The 25,542-nt window shown below is 40.9% G+C and overlaps 1 protein-coding gene across 1 annotated transcript in view; it reads right to left on the bottom strand.

The window, feature by feature from the left end:
* stau2 (staufen double-stranded RNA binding protein 2) overlaps nucleotides 1–25,542 on the bottom strand; it is a 100,102-nt gene that overhangs the window by 61,023 nt on the left and 13,537 nt on the right. Inside the window, exons 6-7 of the mRNA XM_028569110.1 lie at nucleotides 12,710–12,869; nucleotides 6,613–6,720 (exon numbers count right to left, since the gene is read on the bottom strand). Of these exons, the coding sequence (XP_028424911.1) occupies nucleotides 6,613–6,720; nucleotides 12,710–12,869 (268 nt within the window). The remainder of the gene's footprint in view (nucleotides 1–6,612; nucleotides 6,721–12,709; nucleotides 12,870–25,542) is intronic.

Raw genomic sequence — 25,542 nt, 5'->3', positions numbered from 1 at the left:
ATTGCCTGACGAGGGGATTAAATGAGCCAACTGGCTCTCAGGGTGGCGGCGACCATCATCATTGCAGAGGGATGGGAAAGCAGACACTCGCTAGTGGTGACTCATGGGTAATTTCATGCCCCAGTGAGGGCAGGGAGGAGATGATGTGAAAACATGGCTGCTGTGAAAGGTGTTCACATAAGAGATGACCGTTACAGTTTTGTGGAGTTAACCGTTACAGTTTTTGTGGATTAATGAATGTGTAACTGTGCGTGTATGTATGGGAGTTTAAAGGGGGGGGGGTACCATTTCTTCTCAGTGCATCAAAGACGACACGGTAAAGGAGTTGTGAAATGGCTGGGTAGGAGATGATGCCAAACTTTGTCTAATGAGTTATAATGTAATGGACCCAATGGGCAAAAAAAGACCCACAGAGTCATGTGTAATTCACACTCGGTCTCTAACCACAGCGCATGCAGGCAACACGCTGATTGAGGATGAAAGTGAATCTGCTGAAGAGCCATCAGGGGTATTCAATTTTATTTTTATTTGAGGGGGAAGAGAAAGGTATGTCATGCCAGGAGAGGGAGAGGATAATTGCCTCAATGATGCAGCCTGGCCTTCTGACAGTTTAGTTTGACATTGCACAGGAAAACCAATGTGGCGTGACTGATATGCAGAAATGGAGAACAAAACTAATCAACTAACAGTTTTTGAGTGTAAAGAAAATGAAAAGACAACAATAAGGGCAAGTAAAACAGTTGGTGTGACTTGTTTCCAGCCTCTCTTTACTTTAAATCATGCATTTACAGCACAGAAAAGGCCGAAGAAACCAAGCTAAACAGTGTCGTCACTGCAGGCCCACAAATCACAACTTGTGAAATAGGCAAAGAATAGCTGTTGACGGAGATATGGATAGATGGTAAAAATTGAGACAAAGTGGAGAGAAGTTACTGATTTAATGCTCATCAGACAGCAGTAAGGAACTGTCTTCAGACTGACAGTGAGCAGAACAGAGACTGTTTGGAGGAATGTGGCTGTGGTTTGCTTTTAAAAAACCGCCGCTGTCAGCTTCCAATTTGGAGGGACTGAAAATGAAAGTGGCGTAATTGCTGACAGTGACAAAGACATGGCAGATAATAAATCACATCACATCAGCTTTAGCTGGCTGGAATTATTAATAGTAGTTCCAGGAAGGATTGCCATGTCAAGCTCTAATGAGCAAATGCGTTTTCAAATGAAGAGGAGGAGGAAGGGGGGTGGGGTTTCAGATAATTTTTCCAATGTTGTGTAAACTTTTATTAGCAAGCAAAGTCAACAGAGTGAGAAGAGTCTCCCTCCCTTCCCTCCATTTCCTCTCACCTCCCAGCCGACTATCCCTCCAAGCCTCAACAAGCAACCACCTTCTGTGTGATGTTTGGGGGTGATGGTAGGAAAGGTGGAAGGCAGGGATTCTGCGGAGGAAGGGAGGGGGCACACAGAGTAAACTGAGCCTCCCTTGTTTTTGGCACCTTGTAGAGTGCAGTAAAAGAGAGGGGAGTGAATATTGGATGTTGGATGAGTCAGCTGAGATATGGTAAAAGCCAAAAAGAACAGACCGTGTAGGTCATGTAAGAACACACTAGACTTCTTCGTGGATTTAGAAAAGTTGGGGACAGTGGCTCTTATGTTTAGAAAAGCAGTGGTAGGATGCCCTGAAATGGCCAGAGGGAACTGGGCTAAACTAAAACATTGTCCTATCCAGTGGAACATGCCAGTGGGAGATTGTAGCAGCATTGGGCAGCTCCCAGCTGAGTTTATCAAGGTCACCAACTTTTCGGTATGAAAAGCTTTTCTCAGACGCAGCTGTGAATATGTTCTGGCTGAACAAGCAAGTCAGTGCAGAGATGGCTTACGATTCTATTGGATACTGCTGGGTGTTAAACTGACCAGGGCTCCAGACTAACTTTTTTTTACTAGGAGCAATGTAGCCCCTAACTACAAAACGTTAGTGGCACAGGCATAAAATGTAGGGGCACACACATAGACTGTAAATATTAATGGACAATGCATCCGGTTCGGCGAAGTGCTGAAAATGTGGAAGTGCCTTAAACCTGCATTCTATCTGAATTCCAGCAGGGGGAGACACGTGCGGTTGCAAAAGGAGGTCGGTTTCTGTAGAAGTCTACGATAAAGTGACCCACTTCTCACTTGATTCATTACCTCAGTAAACATTTTCATAATGAGTTTATGGTCTCAATTGCTAGTTTTAAGTCTTATGCAACACATAATGATGTTCATTTTTTGAATTATGGTCTTGTTGATTTGAAAATCGGCGATAAAGCAGGGGGTGTTTTAGGGCATGCCTATGGTGTGATTGCCAGTGAAAGTGTGTAACGTAGAGTGTAAGGGCTCCTCCCTCTCGTCTAAAATCGTCACATCCACAACCAGGATGGCTGCGCCCGTAACGGCAAACTCAACGACTAATGTTTTTTTTTACACTGAAATAGCAATCATATCTAAGGTGATTAGACTTCCATGGAAGTACCTAACACCCAGTGTGGGAATTATTGAGTGATGACGGAGCCAGAGACAATGAGCTCACGACATTCATACAAGCACTATTTGTTTTTACGAGGTAAATAGTTATATATTTAGCAGCCTGTACCGTATTTTTTTCAAAGAAGCGGTCTCCGCTCCCTGCCGTCTCTAACGTTACATCTCTCGCCCAAGTGAAGGAGCAGTACCGCTGCGTGTGACAAATGTCGGAGCTGACATTAGCATTTATGTAAAAATGCAAATAAAGCAGTGAATTGATTCAGTCGATTTTGTGACGAGACCGACTAACAGCACTGCCGAGGTCTATCAACACAGCTCCACTGACAGGAAGTGCAGGTAAGCGGGGTTAAGACCATAAACAAAGCGAGGAGGGCTAATGTTAGGCTACGGCTAACTCCTTATCGGGTATCACTACGCAGCATTTTTCTTGCCAATGTACGGCCTTTAGCAAACAAAATGGATGATCTTTGGCTGCGGATCACCACTCGTAAATGTATTATGGACTGCAAAATCATGTTTTTCACAGAAACATGGTAACATCAGCGCTATGCAACAGCAAGTGCGGACGATGAGTGTGACGCTACGATAGCGAGACACACAAGTGTTGATGACGTTATCCACGCAGTTGACTAATTACTCACGGACCCTGCCCATCTAACAACCGTTGGCCAACTCAGACTCGCTCTCTCCTTTTCAATATGAAATAAAAAAAGTGATCAAATTTGCAGGTCGCACATGTGCGAGTAGTTTTAAAAATTACTCGCATTTAGGCCTGTCACAATAACAAATTTTGCTGGATGATAAATTGTCCCAGAAATTATTGCGATAAACAATAATATTGTCATCGAGAGACCATTTGCATCTAATATAATGATAATGGCATAATAATACAGGTACACATTTTCAAAGATCAATACACTTTTATTTCTAAAGAATATTTAACACTGGAAGTGGAAGACATTTTAAATATCCACAATATGTTTTGATCTCCTTTAGTATGTCGTCTTTCACGCTGATGTACAGTTGTGGAATTGCCGTTTGTGACACGTAAGTTCTCAGACTACAGACTCTGTACTACATTTTACAATTATTTAACACTAAATATTAAATTTAAATAATATATAATTAATAAATTAAATCTATCTGTATGGCTATCTGCCACATGGTGAGTAAATGTACCAAAATAGCTCTGTTTTTCAGTCTTCATTTTGGCAAAGGTGTGGCTTCTGCTCCTCTTCAGGTCGGAGCTTCGTGGGGGCGGGCCGACACACACACACACACACACACACACACACACACACACACACACACACACACACACACACACACACACACACACACACACACACACACACACACACACACACAGGTGCAACTCTGACATACTTTCCACACTCCGTGTCCGCGGACAGCTGTAGGCTTGTACCGTTAATGTTCTGTGCATTGTCAGACACATGCAGCCACTTTCCTGAAACCGCTTGCGAGATTGACGAGTCCACAGTGGCGTGTATGTCCGAGCCCGTCTCCACCGCCTCCACCTGCAGGTTGTCAGTTGTGTGGTTTGGAATGAAAGAAAAAAACGGGACGCCGAGTAACACGGTGGATATCTCTCATATACTTTTTTTTTTGACGCCGCCTTAACTGCAAAGTGTTGCGGGAAACCCTGCTCCAACTCTCAACTAGCGTTTCTCTGTCTCTCTCTCTCTCTCTCCGCCTGGAGTCCCGCCCACACAAAGACCATGCGACTGACAAGAGGGTTCACTCCACGTTATGCTAAGGAACCGAGTGGTCCTCCAGTCTCTTTGGTAGAGAGAGACGAGGAAAACAAACAAGCATGCAAATGGAAATTATCGCGGCAAGAAAAATTATCAAGCTCAATTTTTTTTTTATCGTGCAATAACTCGATTTATTGACTATCGCGACAGGCCTACTCGCATTGTCTCAAAAAAGTGTTTTTTTCTACAAAGCACTGTGATTTCATCACACACACACACACACACACACCTGTGGTTTTAAAATTCCAAAGATGTGATTCTTGATTGATTGATTGATTGATTGATTGATTGATTGCTACAGCTCAGCCACAGTCAGCTGCAGGTGTGTGACAAATAACTCAAGAGTACAAGCACTGCTGGTCAAGTACTGAATTTCCATTAGTTTAGTCTGAAACTCTACAGCTGGTAACACTTTCTTTGTAATGCAGTGAAATTGAGGTAATTTGCTTGATATTGAGCAGCTGGAGTTTTAATTTTAATTTCAATAGCTATGTATTGATTGTCTCAATGACTCAAGTAAAAAGGCAGATTTTAAATTTTGACTGATTAGATTCAATCATACTGTAATTCTGTAAACTGTGTAGGACCCAAAGGCAGACAGTAAGCAGAGCAAATGAAGGAACTGGACTCTTTGTGTTGTAAGGTTGTAATGTAAGACAATAAAGGCCTTTTGGCTGAATTGAGGGGGAGGCAGAAAGCAAAAGGCAATGCTAAAGATGGTTTTATAGCAGGGTTCATACTCAACTCATCATATTTCCTAATATTTTCATGCATTTACTGGGTTTCATTATTACGAATTTATATGGGTTATGATGTAGGGGAGCACTGTTCAAGCCCTCAAAATGTTGTTTAGAATTCTAGTCCAAATCCCAAGGTTCACATGTCATGCTGAATTACACATACATTTATACAAAATAATGAATAAGAAAGCATTGAAGCCAGTGCATTAACAGTGCATTAAGTGTAAATACTAAATGCAGGTGTGACATAAGTTTTGGTTACCTTATAAAAGTCTGTTTTGGTTGAAATTGTATCCAAGACCTTGCTTTACAAAGAAGGATTTATTGTAAATGTCAAACTTTGCAGCTAAATAAGAGATAATTTAAAGAGGAACATACAGGTTTAGACAATAAATGATGATTATAAATATAAGCCCATCTAATTTTGTAGACTAGGCTGAGTGCTAAAGGAATTAATCTTACAGTACCATATTATTGACATTGAGCAGCACCCAAGGGGGTAAGCTTCGCTTCAGAACTCGAACCTCCTATGGCGCCATTTTGATGCTACAAAGCGATCACCTCCGGTTAGCATTCCATTGACTTCTATTCATTTTGACGTCACTTTGACAGCGAATAACTTTACATCTGAAACGTTTAAAGACTCTATTTGTCCATTGTTTATTTCTAAAGAAACACAACAATGTATAAAAGGCTCCATTACCTTGTACCTCACGTTATGGCTCCGTAGCAGACGTTTTTGGAAAAATAGGCTAACGATTGTGTCATAACCAAGCGACTTACTGTCGCACAGTGGAGGAATTACCATACAGTACAGGAGAAGCTCGCAAGCAGTTTCGACTTACGTTAGCTGTTTAGGTTTAATTACTGATGTTAACTAGCATTTTAGTTAGCAATAATTAGCCTGTGCCCATGTTATCTCCTTACATATATCTACGCTCTCTGTAAGATTGGGAATGATTGAGATTTCTCTTGGCACAGCTACCAGAAGACTTCTAACTTTCAGACAGGTTGCTCACGTCACATTTACGTTGTCTCTCTCAGTTGGAGGCTGCGCAGTAACGCTCAGCGCTCACCGGAAAAGTGCTTCTAATATCCTTCACTGGTCTCCGTCCAGAGCAACGGGCTCTGTTGGTCCATTTTATATATGTCAATGGCAGCACCTTATCAGCTGAATCACCTCTAAAGGCAATGGGACCACGTCACTAGAACCCATACCAACGTCCTGCATCAGTCCAGTAACATATTGAACTTAACACCATAAGAATTTCCACAAGCCTTAAAAAGGCGGTGAGCCATCGAACACTTCCTGTGCACATATTTTTTTGACTCTCTTTAAGATAAATGACCTCACTGATGGGAAAATTAAGCAAACTGGGTAAACATGCATGTTCTTGCAGCATTCTTATTTCCTTATCATAAGGGGGGATATAGTATTATCAGTGTGACTCATTCAGTTCCTAATTAGTTGTTTAGTTTTTGTAGTACTTACATCATGACTACACACACTTTTCCTATCTGTGTGGCCTTATCCTCATAATAATGGCATCACATGGCCATATTCGTCATGTTTTTCTCACCTCGAAGTTGACAGATAAGTTCCTCTTCAAGGCAATTTCGTAGACCAGGCTGATCTCTGATTTGCTGGCATCAGTGCCTTCCTCAGTCTCCCCTTTTTCCTCTGGGCTCTGGAAGAGAGGGAAAAATATCAGAGGTAGGTAAAAATGGTAAAAGGGGACATGGTTGATACTGCTCAAACTGTTGCCACTTTTGACTTATTTTTTTTATTTAACCTTTATTTATCCAGGTAAGTCGATTGAGAACAATTTCTCATTTGCAACGACGACCTGTCACATTCACACAGTTACACATTCATACCTCAGTGGTGGTAATGAGGGAAGGGACAACCGCTGCTCATTCACTTTCCCCAGATTTTATCCTACCGGTCTGGGGATTGAACCAGCGACCTCCCGGCTTGCTTCTTAACCTCTAGGCCACCACTGCCCCTCTCATATAACTAGCATCATTGGTATTTTGAACTCAAAAGAGAAGGCAAAGCTAGAAGTTTTGTTGACATCATTTATGTCCCTGTTTGGAAGTATTATGGTTTCTCAGCAACACTGGAAAAAGGTTGGAGTGGATTACTGTAGACCACAAATAAATGTGGACACTGTTAAACCTACTAAATGTCAGGTAACAGTATCTATGTGGAAATAACCTTCATCTGCAGATATTTGTATTAAGTTGGAGCAGTACATAGATATTGTCTTGTTTTCTTCTAGATGACTTACTGATCAGATGCAAATGTCGGAGTTCTTAAAATTTTAAAGCAAGTATTATGATCACTATTTAGTGTTGAATTTTTTCATTATAAATGGAAAGAAAATGCATCTTTTGCTATTAAGAACTAAAAAACTGTGACCCCGAAACTGTGGTACATATTAAACCAAGAATTACACGACACACCTACAGGGTGGATGTCAGCCGAGCTGCTGTAACGAGAAGCCTGTCGGTATTCTGGCTATGATCCTATCTATCTGATATGGGATTGAAAACTTAGTATTCCAGGACTGGTGGTCCTCTGTCTGTACAGGAAGGTCTCCTAAGTCCGTTAATTATGAGATTACTTGTATATTAATTCTCTATCAAATATTATTATTATTATTAGTAAACATCAAGAATTGTAAGAAGAAACTACAGAACAAGGGCTAAAATGTGTGCTTTAATCAGGTATGAAACACGGAGCTGATACATTGAAAATGAATAAGGAAAAGACCGTTAAGGTCAGTGGGAAAGCACCAGCAGATTTCAGTGGGATAACCACACATTTCTTTAGATTCAGACGGATCCAACATTGGCTACGTTTTGGCTATTGGCAAATTTTTCTCAATCCACAAACTTTGCCGCTCCCTGAATCTATGAAGTCATTCTGGACGTAATATCAGATGACTCAGGTTTAAGCCTTCAGTTTGATGTCTTTTTTAAAAATTGTTTAAATATGGATCAGATGGACTAAATGATGATTGTATTCACCTCTGAATAGAAGTCCTGCTATTTGTCCCTTCTACTAATAAACAGTTTGCGCCATAGAGATTATATCATCAGCTTTAAACAAGGGGTCTTTGGTGCCAATTGTCTATGGGGAATGCAGTACTGTCTCAATCTTTATCTTCTCATGTCCACCTCTTTGTCTGATTACATCTGAATGGCTGCTGTCTTTCCCTTTGGGCTTCTTCCCTTATCCTGCCTCATTGTGTGACCTGATACGACGCATGATTCATACTGTGAGATCTCTTGGATTTCATAGGAAACAGTCACATGGTACAATGCACCTACCGCACTGGGTGAAAGACCTCACATGGGCGAGAGGCGCGTGGTGTGTGTGTGCTTTGATTAGTGTGTCCTGGGACATACACGTTCTGCCTCTTGTATTGTATGTATGTGGAGAGAAACGTGAGTGAGTCAGTCCAAAGGGCCTCATCCATTCTTCCTTCATGAACGGTTTTCATTAATATACTAATATGTATTCATGGTTTTCATGGTTGCATACTTCTCTGCCACTGTTCCAAGCATTCTGAATGCGTGTGATTGAATGGTGTGAATCCCCTCTCAAGGCTGCATTAACAAGCTATAGGGTATAAGCATCCGCATCTGTCTGTGGGTGTGTATTAGCATGCAAACCGGAATAACTAAGCAGATCAGAGACCTTCCTGTGACAAAGACAAATAGAGGGCTAAATCTGACTTTGGAGCTGCTTGTACTTATGGATTTACTGGACACAGAGAGTCCTGGGAAAAGAGTAAACAAGTTGAAGCTATGTGGGTTCTTCACTTGACATTAACTCTCACGCAGAAGGAGCTGTCTGAATGAACAGTGACTGTGGGCGAACAGAATGCTTCATATTCACATCTATGCTCATGGGCAATTGATTCTAGATCAAAAGGATGGGAAGAAGGGTCTCCCAATGGAGAGAGTGACTTAATTCTTAGAAAAGTAAACGTTTTACTATAAAAAAGGTCTTACTTCACACCAACCATGTCTTTTTCCTAGAAACTAATGATGCAGATTTCCCCTCATAAATACCCAGTCACACCAGTGATTGTGAGGGAAACAACATGCTTTTTTTCAAGACAAAAAGCACACTTGTTTAGCAGCAGACATTCGTTTAATAGTATCACCAGCATCTGAACCAACTGGCAGAGATTTACGAGTTAAGTCAGCAGTTTCATTAGATAATCTATATTGCCTGAAGCCTTGTAAAGTTGGAGGTACTTTTTTTGTTTCCTATGGTTACATATTGTTGCTCTACCGATGTATAAACACAACACAATTAGAGCACCACTGATATTTACCTGTGGTCTTCTGACAAAATAAAAAACTTTGACAGCCCCATGGTTAAAAAGAACACTTTTAGCCACGTACGCATGCGCGCGCACACAAACACACACACACCAACCAACACACACACACACACACACACACACACACACACACACACACACACACACACACACACACACACAGAATGACAGACATATTGTAGACACAATGTGCATCAATTTGTAAAGCAAGACTCAGAAGGAGCAGCAAACAAAGAGCACATTTATGGAGGCCGACGCCACAAGACAGCGAGTCAGGAAAGTGAGAGGAGCCAAAGCGTTTTGAATAACCATCAGTGATGCCAGGTGGTGAGGATACGGGGTAATTTGATTTCCGGTGGGAGACGATAACAACAGTTAACAGCTATGCCTGAGGGGAAACTCTGGAAAGGTACAGTGACATTGGGAGTAAGCAGAAAGAAAAAAGGACAAAAGTGTGTTTTTTTTGGGGTTTTTAAAGAGAGAAAATACACTCCTGCCGGCGCACACTAAACTATGGAGACTGTCAGGCTTAATACATTAGAGTAATTAGAGCGGAGGAGGATTTGGATTCAATCTGATGAAAGGTGTTTATGTATTCATTTTAGTATGTGCAAAAAAACACTGCATAACACTCTTTGAAGAGCTTCTCTGGGGAGGGCACCAACAGAGCAGCAGTGCAAATCCTGTCTTTTGATTAGCAGAGAGACATTTGAGGTGGAAGTGGTCACAAGGTGACAAAAGTGCTGTAGAGATGAGGTTGCAATGATTGGAGGACAATTTGAGTGGAGATTGGAGTGAAGCAAAATTGGTGACAGAACATCAGGTTTGGAATGGAACAGCTTTGTGGGGAGGAGGGGACAAAAGGTTTCATAAGACTGAAATGCGTGTTAGATAGCACAACTAATCATGTATAGTCAGACATAACCATTTCATTTTCCACATTAACACATTTAATATCAGCATGTATCACATATGTCAGCATACAGTGGGGGAAATAAGTATTTGACCCCTTGCTGATTTTGCAGGTTTGCCCACTTACAAAGAATGCAAAAATCTACAATTTTAATCATATGTACATTCTAACAGTGAAAGACAGAATCCCAAAGAAAATTCCAGAAAATCACATCATATGAATTTATTAAAATTGATAACCATCTGATGAGGAAAAACAAGTATTTGACCCCCTGGACAAACAGCATGTTAATATTTTGTAGAAAAGCCATTATTGGCCAGCACAGATGTCAAACGGTTTTTATAGTTGGTGACAAGGTTTGTGCACATTTCGGCAGGGATGTTGGCCCACCTCCCTGCAGACAGCCTCCAAATCATTCAGGTTCGAGGTTGTCGCCTGGCAACTCGAATTTTAAGCTCCCTCCAAAGATTTTCAATCGGATTCAGGTCTGGAGACTGGCTAGGCCACTCCAGAACCTTGATGTGCTTCTTCTTCAGCCACTCTTTTGTTGCTTTGGCCGTGTGCTTAGGGTCGTTGTCGTGCTGAAACACCCATCCTCGACCCATCTTCAGCTCTCTCACTGAGGGAAGGAGATGTCGGTCCAGAATTCCACGATACATGGCCCCGTCCATCCTCCCCTCAATACGATGGAGTTGTCCCGTCCCCTTGGCTGAAAAGCACCCCCAAAGCATGATGTTGCCACCACCATGCTTGACGGTGGGGATGGTGTTCTTTGGGTTGTACTCTGTGTTCTTTGCCCTCCAAACACGACAAGTTGAAAAGTTCTATTTTGGTCTCATCTGACCACATCACCTTCTTCCAGGCCTCTTCTGAGTCGTCCAGGTGGTGAATGGCGAACTTCATGCGGGCCTGTACATGTTTCTTCTTGAGCAGGGGGACCTTGCGTGCGCTGCAGGATTTCAATCCATGACGGCGTAGTGTGTTACCAACCGTTTCTTTTGTAACTGTGGTCCCAGCTGCCTTCAGTTGATTCATCAGTTCCCCCTTGTGGTTTTGGGATGATTCCTCACCGTTCGCATGATCAGGGACACCCCACGAGGCAAGATCTTGTATGGAGGCCCAGACCGAGGGAGGTTGGCGGTTGTGTGGTGCTTCTTCCATTTCCTGATAACTGCACCGACAGTTGATCTTTTCTCTCCAAGTTGCTTTCCGATTCTCTTGTAGCCCATCCCAGCCTTGTGCAGATCAACAATCTTGTCCCTGATGTCCGTGAAAAGCTCTTTGGTCTTGCCCATGGTAGTGATGTTGGATGCTGGTTGTTTGGGTGTTCACAGGTGTCTTTTATACAGGTAACGAGGTGAGGCAGGTATATTTGATGTAGATAATTGGTTCGGATTGGGGCTGTGTCTTAAAGAAAGACTAACTGGCTTGTAGGAGCCAGAATACTTGCTGTTTGTCCAGGGGGTCAAATACTTGTTTTTCCTCATCAGATGGTTATCAATTTTAATAAATTCATATGATGTGATTTTCTGGAATTTTCTTTGGGATTCTGTCTTTCACTGTTAGAATGTACATATGATTAAAATTGTAGATTTTTGCATTCTTTGTAAGTGGGCAAACCTGCAAAATCAGCAAGGGGTCAAATACTTATTTCCCCCACTGTATAAGCTACATTTTAGAGCTATAATAAAAAATGGTTTCAACCTCTCAATTTTGAGGATTTCAAGACTTTTTTGTCTTATGTGACGGTTAACTGAATATATTTGAGTTTATAATTGTAATTTGGAAAAAACAACCATTTTAGCTCTAGGAACTATATCTAATACTAATATATAACTAATATGTCAGGCATTTTTAATGTTTCCTGACATTGTATATGCCACACAATTAATTAACAATTATTTATTATTATTTGACTATTGATTTATTAACGAATAACAAAAATAATTGTTAGTTGCAGCCCTTCTACACCGGGATACTATATAATATATACCATACATTCACGCTGTAAATAGACAGGATGTAAATGTGAGATTCACAAAGTAGGGTCAATTGTTTGTGGTCCTTAAACTGTTTGTACAAATCACATTAATATACTAACTATTAATTAATATGATTTTAATTGTATTTGTATTTAATGTGTTTTATTTTAATATGCAATTAGTACAATACAGGGCAGACGTCAACAATTATGTTTGAGTGAAAAATAGAAGATTTTTCATTAGACTTGTAAGGTCAGTCAGACACAAGTCCATTTAAGCTTTCACAGTAATGGAATTGTACTGAAAATGGCAGCAGGGATTCTCAGAGGGGCAGTAAAAAAAAAAGCGCTTGTTAAACAACTACTGGGACACACTGCTACTGTGAGGCTTTCTGTTTCTAAGAGCTTGTTTGTGTGTTTACCTGTGGTGGCCGTTCAGGGATGGGTTCGTTGCGCAGGGCTTGCAGGGCCTTCATGGCAGCATTGTGTCTGGCTGCTTGGCGGGTGCGTCCCTCGCCAATAAACTCATGACTCCCCACAGACAGCTGCACATAGAAGATCTTAGGAACAGGATAATGGTACCTGGAATAAACAAAACAACAGAAGGGAGAATGGAACATTTATTATAAAAACCTCCTAATTTGGTATAATATATATATTTATCTATAATTTATTAAGATATATAGACACAAAGGAAGGGAGTGTCTCATACATTATGAGCCAAGTTATCAATTCACACCATTTACACTGTTCCCAAATTAAAGGCCCACCACTTCATCAGGGTCAATTGCTACACAATAGCCTGTTGGCCAACAACTTGACTGATGTCTTGCTATTGAATCTCAGCTCCGGGATGGCAAACAAAGCACAGGGACTTATATATCCTCTCCTCTTTCTTCTGGCCCCGAACATAGATTTTCCTCTCTTTCTTTGGGTCCTGACAGAGCGGGACTGAGCTGTCACCGAGCAGATTTAGAGGTCTGCGAGTCTGCATGTGTGATACCCCCTCCTGGGTCAGGGGGAGAAGGGCTGAGAATGTCTGCCGGAACGACAACAAGGAATGAGAAATAGTGGGAAAGCTTACGAGAGAGAAGAGGACTCCAAACTTTTTTAATAACCGTCTCCCTGCCCTCTTTCTTCTCCACCACTATTCACTTATATTCTCAAGGACATACAGCCACCATATGTGGTTGACACAAATGGATAGAAGCAGATGAGATTTATGATACTGAGTCTTGACTAGAGTCTGGTGCCAAATGCATTATATATTTTAATGTTTGGCCAAAGCATTGAGCTTTTAATGAGAAAATGAAAATCTGTAGTTGTAGTGAATGTGGTGGAGTTAATTAAAACAAGCTTTACAAAAACGCAGCAATCTCTTTTCTCCGTGAATATATATTTGTTAATTTTCAGCCATACCAAAACATCCTACTCGGCACTGCAGCAGCCCTGAGATGTGAGATTTAATACTTGATTGGAATTTGGGGAACCCAAGAAGTTGAAAAACCCAAGAGGGCAGGGAAACATTTGTGCACTGGAAACTTTTGCAGTTTCTTTCACAACTGCACATCATTAAATAAAGAGATCTTAAGTCGTAGCGCCATATACAACAGCAGCCAAACAAGCACTTTTTAATATGTTTGAAAACTACAGCCACGCTGGCAACCCTGTGAGGCTGTACTTAGGCACAGCAGTGCTCAGCACAAAATGCTAACGTTTGTGTGCTAACATACTTAATATGACAATACTAGCATGCTGACGTTTAGCACGTATAATGTTTACCATTTTTACCATCTTAGTTTAGCATGTTAGCATGCTAACATTTGCTAATTAGCACTCAGACTTTTACTAGACAAATAATTTGACCTGATGATCTCATGAAGTGGCGTATGTATGATACGCCAATTCGTATGCCATTTGGGCGTGTTATCAAGACGCATAATCGCTTTTTAGCGTGTTTATCAACGCAATTCGCCCGCCATTGACTTACATTACGAGTGAATTTTCGCCGCAGCGAGTAGTATAAAGGGACGTAGGACCGCGTCAGAAGGTTGGTAGGTAGACTTTCACCTAGGAGAGCCAGGATCGTGTCCCGCGCGTGGCGATTTTCAGCTTTTTTTTTTTTTTATGTTTCTGTTAATTTCTTTTAAGCTTTCCCCAATGTTTCTTTCCTAAACCCAACCGTTTGTTTTCCTAAGCGTGTTGTCGTTTTTTTTCATTCGCTTTTTTGTGTTACTAAAGCCTTTCCCTATGTTCTTTTCCTAAACCCAACCTTTTTTTTCCTTTGTGTTTTACATGCGTGACGTTGTTCTCGCGATAGTACGTCACGTGTCATGATAACACGCAACGTGGCGACGCCACGTGGTAGGTATGTTAACATTTGCTGTATACAGTGTAGACATACATGTGGATAGCTGAAAATGCGTACAGATAACATTTGGCTTTAGGAAAGTGGCGTGTATGTTTACACAAAGTCATGATGCCATGTTGTGATGATGGCACTATATGAAAAGTCAATGAATCACCAAAGTTATTACAATATATCCAGAAAAGGACGTGTGTTCCAGATAACATGGCAATCCATCCAATAGTTGCCGATAAATTCAATCAAAACCACAAATGTGAACCACATGGTGGATCTAGAGGAAATCACCAAAGTCAGTGGTATTCACTCGCTCTGAACAATGAAAATATGTGTGCAAAATTGGTAGATGTTAAGATATTTCACTGGATAAGTGAAACCTTTGACTTCCTCATGGCATTATATGAAAGATCAGGGAATCACCAAAGTCATTAGGGTTAATTCTTGGGACAACATGCATATCTGCACTAAATATCATGGCAAAAGAGCCAATAGTTGTCGAGAAGAATGTCAACCTAATGTTCCCAGATATCAATTCCCTGCCCCCTCTTCATGCCCCACCTATGTCTTTCCTCAATCAATGAGTCAGCGTTTTACTCCCAGAACTCCAGCAGGTCTTTCTCCAGACCACAGCTCTCTTCTCATCCGTCTGCTCTCAGCTCCTCCTGGCCACGAGAGCCTTCCCTGGGCGGGGGCCTGCCTGGCCCTCGCACGTCAAGTGTGGCCCCAGGGTCTCAGAGGACATGCCAAGTGCAACATGGGCTCCAGCCAACAGCGCTAAGCCGAGATGGGAGCAGCTGGGGCTGGAGCGCTGAGTACAGGTGCAGATAGGAGGAAAGAGAGGGATAAGAAAGAGAGAGGAGGGAGACGAGAGAGAGAGAGAGAGAGAGAGAGAGAGAGAGAGAGAGAGAGAGAAAAAGAGAGAGAGGTAAAGAAAGAGAGGGACATGGAGGGAGGCCTGTGGGAGACTCTACTCCACAACGTGGGAAAGTAGTGGCTTACACACAAGCAAGTCAGCCAAGAACACAGGCGAGCACACGCACACACATCAAAATCGTGCAGACAAAAAAGGCAGGAAAATCACGTCAGCGCTCTGTGGCCAGTAGAAAAATCAGCAAATGCTGGCTGGATCTGCCTGTTCTGTGTTCTCAATTATTATTTTTGTTATTATTATTACTACAGGGAGGGAATTGGACCAGGTCACCTGTAGGGAGGGTGTGGACTGCTGAAAGGCAAAAAAAAGATGAACACAAAAAACACCACTGTGTCTGTGTGATGATGTGCGTGTGCGTATGTGTATCTGCTATGACTCAGGGATGAGTGACCGAGTGAGAGAAAGAAAAACTGATACCACAACTCAATCAAATGATAACTCATCAGCATTCAGGAGTGAGTAATGAATTTGACTTTGAGGAATGAAGCTTCCCTGCAGCTCTCTTTAATGTGGGCCATGCTAGTAAAGGTTACTCTTTCATCTTTAATCACTCAAAGACTCATGAATACAGACAGACACATTCAAAGACACTGGCGTTTGTGAGCCCACACAGTCTTATTCTGGGAAATGGGAGATATGGTATTGCAATTATTACTATAAATGGCAGGGTGACATTTCAGCTGGAAACTATTTTCTCCTGTGGCATAGAAAACTATTTGCTTTCTAATTGCCTGTGCAAAACCAATACAGCCCATTCTCTCTCACTGCATGTGTTACACTTGTTCCTGAACCATTGTTTTGCAGCATATTAACATTCACGGCACCAGATACAGCCTTTGTTTCCATAACCCATGTCATGTATAGTACACCAAGTGATGTCAGGTAGATCATATCAATATTCTTCTTGTATTGTACATTTGATGAAACTGTATCATAGTCATGCATTTTTGTTTCCATAGCTAGTTTCTACTTACTTTATTTTTTGGTTAGGTTTTTTGGTTTTTTGGTAAGGTGTTGTGTTTTGGTAAATCCCACATCATGTTCAGTAGTTACTGTGATGTACAATATTTATTTAATGGTGACAAGCGATGTTACCCCATTACAGAGGTGATGCAGTCATGCCACGCCCACTTCAGAGTCAAGCTTATCACTGCATTACCACTGTTTTGTTGTTTTCGTTAAAATATCAAAAATAAAATCAATAAACAGTGTTCAGTAGCCGATCTAACTATGTTTCAATAATGAATGTGTGCCTGCCGAATGCATGTGAGCAAGTGGAGGGTCCCGAATTTCAACTCCTCCTCGTTGCAGATCAATATTTCTCGGCCTCTTAATAACAACAATGGAAAAAAGGAAGACATTTGGACTATATATGCTATAAAGAATAGACAACTACAGGAATTTGAAAAGTTTATTCAGGAATTATTTTATAACCGCAGAGATTAAAATATTTTTTATGGCGGGAACCATGGCGGTTTGAATGCGGTGCGAAGAAAACAATACCGCGACAGCCCTAATGGTGACCACATCAAATCAATAGAATAGACTAAAAAACTAAATGCACACTTGTGTAGTTCTATGGAAGTGTACTTGACCATGTTGCAGATGGTAGTGTATAGAACAGCTTTGACTGGCAAACCGGTGTAGACCACAGCAATGAAAACCAAATGCAGCGCTTCCTTTAAGTTCATTTTGCTCATGAGAACACATTCAATTCAATTTTGTTAAGAATAAATTGCCGCCCTTAATCAGCCCAGTCAACTGCAGTGGTTGGTCGAAACCCCACTGATGGTCACCTATTCTCCTCACGAGTCATCAAATATAATAGTCATTAAGATATGCAAGACTGTTGATACTTGCAGCAGTTCATGGTGATTTGATAATGTAGCACAAAAATATGTAATATGTGGGTAATCTTTGCATGGGTGGGCCCTTGCATTTATAGCAGAGTCATGGATATTTTGTTGCTGATTTTTGCGTATACCTCTCCGTGACCCTGCCTTGGACTGGTGCTGTGAAAATGTACTCTAAAATAGGTCGTGAGATGGTGCTGTCATTTCGGTTGAGTTCTTCTGATTATGTGTCTTATCTGTTGTGTATTGGAGGTGTAACTCTTTTACTTCAGAAGGAAATAAATCAAAAACTTTAATAATAAAATGCAGCACAACAATAATGAGCTTTGGCTGTCTTGCTGGCACTTCTATGCCAAAAAAAGGAGGAGGAGGAGAATATGGAGAATATGGACTTAGGCGCGGCCCTGGAGAACATAAAAAAAGTTCTCCAAAGTTCCTTGGACACTGTCTGAGGTCAGAGAGCACTAATCCAAATGGAGTCACTGTGATGGTATCGCTGTGGTTTCACATGACATTATTTGTCAGTAATTGCTTGTTAAGCAGCATTGTTTTATAAAGCCCCCTCTCACAAAACACAAGTTAAGGTTGTTTCAACCAACAAATGTTTATTTCAGTCTTAATTAAAAAAAATGCGTGTGGTGTTTAAAATAAAGAAAAAATCTAATCAGAACATATTTCTTAGGTTGATGATTATGGTGACAAGACCATCAGGATGAAATAGGTCTGTATTGTAAATGGTGTTTAACATTTCTAGCTTAATTATTTGAAAATTACATCAGCAAAATGTAATCAATTGTGTGCCTATATTATACATTATGTTACTTTGTTATGTTGGCTATTTAGCCTGATATGAACTGCTAGTATCTAAAAGTTACATTTTTACTACTAAAGTTTTGGGAGCTTTAATTCAGAGTGCAGATAGTCTCCATTTTCTTTCCAAAATAGACCGTGACAGCCACCTCACTGGGTCAGACACACCAAGAGCCTTTATAGTGTCAAATGAACTGATCAATCAATGGTACACACACACAAATTATGAGTGTGACAATTAATTTACTATAAAACTGTATACAAACGAAACCTATGTGTTTAGTTAATAAGTTAAACTAAACGCATAGGTTTACAACAGTTAACCTTCTAATGATTAGGGTGTTCAACAGTTTACCATACTGAAGGGGAAAAGTGTGAAAATGTGTTTGAAAGTGCAAACAAACAGGTTTGAAGTGATAATAAGAAACTGTAACTGTACTGTACTGTAACTGTACTGTAAAATGCAATAAGTGCAAATGTGAAGTAAAGCATATGTTGGCTCACCATCCAAGGCTTTCAACCGGTCACTATAAGCTCTCATACTACAGTTTAATAAAACCAAAGCTTTTTTCATTAAAGTCTGTCATGGGAGCAATGTATTTTCTTACCTCATATCCCTCCTTTGTAATGTACTGCTGTGTCTCTGTGCAGCAGACAGCTGCTGTCTCATATGGACTACTCATATCACTGCCCTCACCGACAACAGCTATTTATCAAGAATTGCTAACAGACAAGGTGCATAAAACAGTGGTTTCATAACGGATTTTAATTAAATTGTCCAATCTGACAGTGTTCATTGTTTTTACTGTTTGTTGTGGTTTCAATTTTGAACAAGAGATTAAAGCTCTCTTTGTGCAAGCTCTGTAATCAGTGTGCTGTCTCTGTACCCTCCTTCCATGCCTGGCTCACGAGAAGTCACGGCCCAACGTAAACTGACCCCAGCTCTCCTGTCACACTTTATTGCTGAGTCACAGTGGTACAAGTATCATTTCCAAACATAATAGATTTACATCACTGTAAATGACAGGTAGCACACTACAGGGAAAAAAAATGCAAGAGGCTTACTAAATAAAAAAAAAAGAACTGATTTAATGCTAGTAATAAAAGCAACCACTGGAAATTATCTGACTAAAAACAGGCCTTGCGTGAATAATTCTGACTCCTTAAGCACAGAAGATCTGTGAGTAAGAGAAGACTTGCCAGTGTGTGCAAAGCAAATACACCATGTGTGCATTTATGCGACATAGCAAAAAAACACTTCTTAACCCTTGTGCCCTTCTAGTGCCAACTGTTAAGACTTGGCTGGCTGAGAGGAATGGCTGGCTGGGGATCAGTCTAAAATCAGACCCTGCTGTCCTCATTAAGAATATTACACTGTAACCTGCTGTTTTATGTTCATTGTCATTAAGAGAGGAAAATGAATTGCTTTGTTTAAAAAAAAAATCTCCTGTGCCATTTTCTTAAAAGAAATCATATGACTTTGTTATAGCCAAATTGTTCTTAGTGGTTTCTTTTTCTATATACAAAGCCTTTTTGCAAATTATTTATCTTTTATTATTTAATACAGGCATCCCTCGGGCAACATATATCACCGATTGATCTGTTTTCCAGATTGAATGTCAGTAATATCAGTATTAGTTTGATTCATTTAAGATCAGGTGAGAACAGTGCTGTTCAAACTCAGATGTTCAACACACTGACAAACTCAAAATGTAGATTTTGGAGCTGGAGTGTGGTTTGCTTGTGCTGAGAGCACAACAAAAACCATTTACATGATGTTGATAAGATAAGATTCCTTTATTGTCATTGCATGATACATAGACTATAATTCAGGTGCACTACCTGAGACGGTGCTCAAAAATATATCTTTATCTAACATCTAACATTCACACACATGCAACTCACATACACAATTGTCAATATACGTGCCATTAATGTGAACGGAAAAATGCGTTGCCTATTCGCCGGGCCCCCCCCCAAAAAACTTCCCTTCCTTGCAATTGCGTGTCAATTTACGCCGTAGGGAGTAGTATGAAATGGCAAAAATCCACATAGGGAACTTGGCTGCCGTGGCGGATGGGTAAAACACAGGACTGTTACACAGGGAGAGCGGGAATCACGTCCCGCAAGTGGCATGTCCTCGCTCTCTTGTTTGTGTAAAGCCAACCCCGTTGTTCTTTTCCTAAATCCAAGCCCGTTCTTTTCCTAAAGTCAACAGTCTCTTTCTTCTTTTTAGGGCTGCCACCTCTTAGTCGATTAGTCGACTAATCGGTCGTTTTCGTCTTAGTCGACTAAGATTTCTTTAGTCGATTAGTAATTTTTTATGCTTATTCATGCTTAATTACTTATTTCCAAGAAACTTCTGAGCACATTTAAGGTAAACACAAGATTTAAAGTGGTGCTTTTGCAGGATTAATTGTGGAGAAACTCAGTTTTACAGATGGTTAATTAACTACATTTATATTGTGCTTTTCTAGTCTTAACCACCTCTCAAAGCGCACAGCTCTGTCAATTAAATCAACTAATTGATTAGTCGACAAAATCGTATAAGTGTTAGCCGACTAAGAATTTCTTTAGTCGAGGACAGCCCTACTTCTTTTCCTAATCCCAACCGGTTCTTCTTTTCCTAAACTCAATCATCACTTTCTTCTCGCGATAACATGGCAAGACGGCGATAACAACCCACGTGGCATGTATGTTTACGTCCGCTGTATACAGCAGAGACATACACGCAGTTAGCTCAAAATGCGCACAGATAACACGCCACTTGGCTTAAGAAAGTCGGCGTGTATGTTTACGCGAAGTCATGATACCACGTTGAGTTTTGTGTATTGCACCAGTTGTAATAATAAATAAATACATAAATAAATAAATGTAATAATGTTGCACAGTTGTATCTATAAGGTGTGTGATTTCAGTGCAGAGTTCAGTGTGGTAATGGCTTTTGTATAAATACTGTTCATCAGTGTTGTGGTCCGTGCTCCGATGGACCTGTACCTCTTCCCTGAGGGGACAAGTTCAAACAGTTCTGTTTGAACTCAGTTGTGCTGAGTGATGGGAGTCCTTTATGATGCTGAAGGCCTTCCACAGGCTTCGGGAGGTATAGATGTCTTTCAAAGTAGACAAATGTGTGTTGGTGATTTTCTCTGCTGTTTTAATGACTCTCTGCAGAGCCATTTCGTCAGCTGCAGAGCTGTTGCCATACCATACGAGTATCCCATAGCTCAGGACACTCTTAATGGAGCAACGGCAGAAAGACACCAGAAGCTGTGGTGACGGATTAACCTTCCTGAGAGTTCTCAGGAAGTAGAGTCGCTGTTGTGCTTTTTTAACCAGTGGGTATTTGGTTTGCGATTGCTGCCCATGTGAGATCCTCCAAAATGTGAGTGCCCAGGAACCTAAAACTAGAGGCTCTCTCCACTCTTTCCTTTTACGTACAGTGGCTGGTGATCAGCCTGCTTTTTCCTGTGGCCAGTTTGTTAAGAAGTCCTGTATCCATAGGCAGATGATATGCTGGAGGCCTAGGTCAGACATCTTGATAAACAGTCTGCTGGGTATGATGGTATTAAAGGCAGAGCTGCAATCCACAAAGAGCAGTCGTGCACATGTTCCCTGTCGTTCCAGGTGGAGCAGTACAGGGTGGAGGGCAGTGGAAATGGTGTCTTCCGTCAACCAGTTGGTTCTGTATGCGTATTGGTGGGAGAGCAGCTTTGATGAACCTGAAGACCAGTCTTTCCAAGCATTAATGATGACTGGTGTTTGTGTGAAAAGTATGTAATTATTGTGGCAGGATACTGCAGTCTGCTTTGGAACTGGCACTATGGTGGATGTCTTAGTGCCAGTTGCTCAGATTCCCATATTTCCTTGTGAGCTCTCAAGTGGTAGGACCACCAAAGAAGTGCAGCATCACGCAACAGAATAAACTTTGTTTGGACATTCCCTGCATTGAAAAGTATGACGACCCAGAAGACAGGTCCTCTAACAGTAATATGGCACTGTAAATGCATCTATGCATAGTCCAACAGTGTGTCTACTGCTGGTATGATTCAAACCGAAGTAAACTAAGCATAGATTTGTAATAGATTCATGATATTTCTGTATTCCTCATCACTTCTGACACATCCAACCACAGGACTGATTAGTTACCGTGATATAGTTTAAACTTAAGAATCTGCAGGCGCCTGGCTAGCTCACCTGGTAGAGCAGGTGCCCATATATAGAGATATACTCCTCGACGCAGCGGTCACAGGTTTGACTCCAACCTGCGGTCCTTTGCTGCACCCCCCACACCCCTTCTCTCCCCCTTTCCTGACTTCAGCCGTCCTAAATAAAAGGCCTAAATTGCCCAAAAAATAATCTTTAAAAAACAAACAAACAAAAAGAACTTAAGAATCTGTTCCCCCCAAAAATGCCTCAGCATCCTGGGTGGAAATGCATAAAGGGTGCATAACACATTGTAACCTGTTATGTGCCTTAATCAAAAGCCAAGATCAGCACTATACTATATGTATCTGTATTGGAGAATAAGCTAATAACCTGCTGATTATAAAAGACAATTAGGCTAATTGTCAACTACATAGTGTTTATGAAGCAAAATTTTAATTTAAAACAATTCTAAACCACACCGAAAACCCTAGCCCTAACAGATGATTGATTCTTTCTTTGATTTCTTTCTTTTAAATCTGCATTAATTATTTATTTTTTTGGCCACTTGGGGGCAAGGGGACAAACTGCAAACAACCTTATAAAACTCATATGGCCAATGTGTTAGCAAACAGTTTCCTATTTACACATTCAGCAGACACAGAACATTAGCATATATTTCCTGTCTTTGGCCACCTGGTGTAAGTCTAATATTCACTCTCCTTTGAACTCCGTTTTGGTCTTCACCAACTCCTGGGGGAAATATCTGTCTCTTTAGCTGCTAAGCGCTCCCCTATGTTCACCAGCTATTCGCTAACTTTGTCTGTCGGCTGTTTGCTGGGCAGGTAGCGTACAGTGGGTTTATCTGCTTTTTCACTTGAAACAGCTAGTTATTAAGAGTAATGAAACAAAACAGATAGTTCAGATATTTTGAAGTGGTGTTGTGTTTTAAAAGGAGTTGGTTTGGATTCACCAAAGTCACACAATTACTAGGGTTGGGTAGCGATTTCAATACTTTTTAGGCACTGACCGAATTGCCTCTATAGTATTGAGTATTGAAAAATGCCTGTAGGGGCACTTTTATGCTAGCCTCAAAATAGCTATTTTTAAAACACTAAGAAGGCTCGACACAACATGAAACTATGCTCGAAGTATCACCAGGTGCCCTACACCTTAACAAAAGTGTTGACAACATTGTTTGTGTACCCAGAGTTTACTAAAAAGAAAGGTTTTGAACAACTCACCATAGCTCTTGTTGTTTCTGGCCGCTACCACCTCGGCAGTCAAAACAAGTCGATATCCGAATGCAAAAGAACAGACTCCATATGAGGCTCCTTTTTCAACTACAAGGTCAATATTGTTTTTCACTAACGACAAAACAACGACTTATCCATGCATTTATATGGTACTAAGCTTTAGGAGCTTTCCATCTTTACTCTCCTCCCTGTTACGTTGCATTCGGCAATTAACTGTTTTTGACTGGCAAGATGGCTGCGGCCGGAAACAACAAGAGCTACGGTGAGTTGTTCAAAAGCTTTCTTTTTAGTAAATCTGTGTACACAAACAATGTTGTCAATGCTTTTGTTAAGGTGTAGAGTCCCTGGTGATAATTCAAGCAAAGTTTCATGTTGTGTCGAGCCTTCTTAGGGTTTTAAAAATAGCTATTTTGAGGCTAGCATAAAAGTGCCCCTATCACTCCCAATCAAAAGGTCATTTGACTGAAAAACGAAAATACGGTAAATCTTAAAAGTGGTGCTTCTGTCCTAAATATGCTTTTAAACGAAAGTTTGACTCGGGTACATTCACAAAAAGACCCTAGGTTGTATTTTGGCGAGAGTTACGCTTTAAGGAGTAAATCTCATCAGCAAGCTAATAAGTATGCGGCATGCTTCTACCAAGATCTAATAATGCTTGTGATTGGCTGTCTAAAGTAACATGTCGTAGAGACACGCAGAAAAATCCCTATGTTACGCACAGAGATGGGGCTCACGTAGTAGGAGCTGAAAAATAAATAAAAAGATTTGTGCCATAATGTAATTTGTTTTTGTTAAAATGGATTTTATAAAATTGGTGTCAAAAGTATCATTTAGGAACCGGTATCAAAGTCACAGAATTGGTATTGGAACCTGTATCGGAATTATTTGAACGATACCCAGCCGTAACAACACAAAAAAACTGACTGGGGCCCTTTAAGATGTCGGCCAAAACATCAAAACTACAAGTAGTATTTTTCCCCTTATTTAATATACAAATATTAAATAGCGGCACTTAAAAAAAATAAAACAAAAATAGGAGGCGCATTTACGCACTTATTGGTGCAAAATTCCAGAAAGTCAATACAACATTAATGTAGGTACTGAATCCTCTGCAGCACAGGTGACTCACTCTTCCTCTCCATTTCCGACAGAGAAAGCAGTAACGGCCAGATCAGTATCTGATCATCACAATCACAGGAGGAAATGTCACAGAGCAAAGCACCCCCAGTCATTCAGCCCACTGTTCTTCCAGCGGTCATAATGTTACTGCCATAACCAAATGAGGACTAAGAGGAGGTGGGCGACTTCTGACTGCTCTGCTTTGCTCTAACAGGGAAAGTCCTATCCAAATTCTGCCCCCCTGGGATCAGAGCAGCAGGAGGAAAGCTGGGAGTGCTGTAGATAGACTGGAGGAGCCCAGTCCGTATGAGTTATTGGAATCAGGTGTTCCAATGATAACACGGTAGTCAGGGATTGTCCACCAAAAAGGTTGATGTAACCACATTTTTTGATAACAAAAATATTTTCCTGATTCAATCATTTATGGGAATCACTTGGGCTGAATTTCCATATAATGTTTCACAGCAGCTCAGTCACTGATTTAAAAAGCTGAAAAACACGTATGTTCAGTATTTGAGAATGAACAATAATGACCAAACGCAATGGTGTGGTTATGGACTGCAGGGTAACAGAGATGAATCACTGATTTAAAGGTGGACTTGGATGGTAAGAAATTGTGCACAGGCCCTTCACCATAAATAAGATTCATTAAGACGCTGATAAATGCACAATTCATATTATCGCCATATTTTCGCATCAGGGCACTTTCTGAATGAATCAATACTGGTCTCGGTGGTGATTAGAGCGCTGATGGATCAGAGCCAAGCTGCCCTTTTAA

This window comes from Perca flavescens, chromosome 22, assembly GCF_004354835.1.
Source record: "Perca flavescens isolate YP-PL-M2 chromosome 22, PFLA_1.0, whole genome shotgun sequence".
NCBI classification, from domain to species: Eukaryota; Metazoa; Chordata; class Actinopteri; order Perciformes; family Percidae; genus Perca; species Perca flavescens.
Note: the sequence above shows the minus strand (reverse complement) of the source record. Positions and strands in the feature narration are given on the sequence as shown.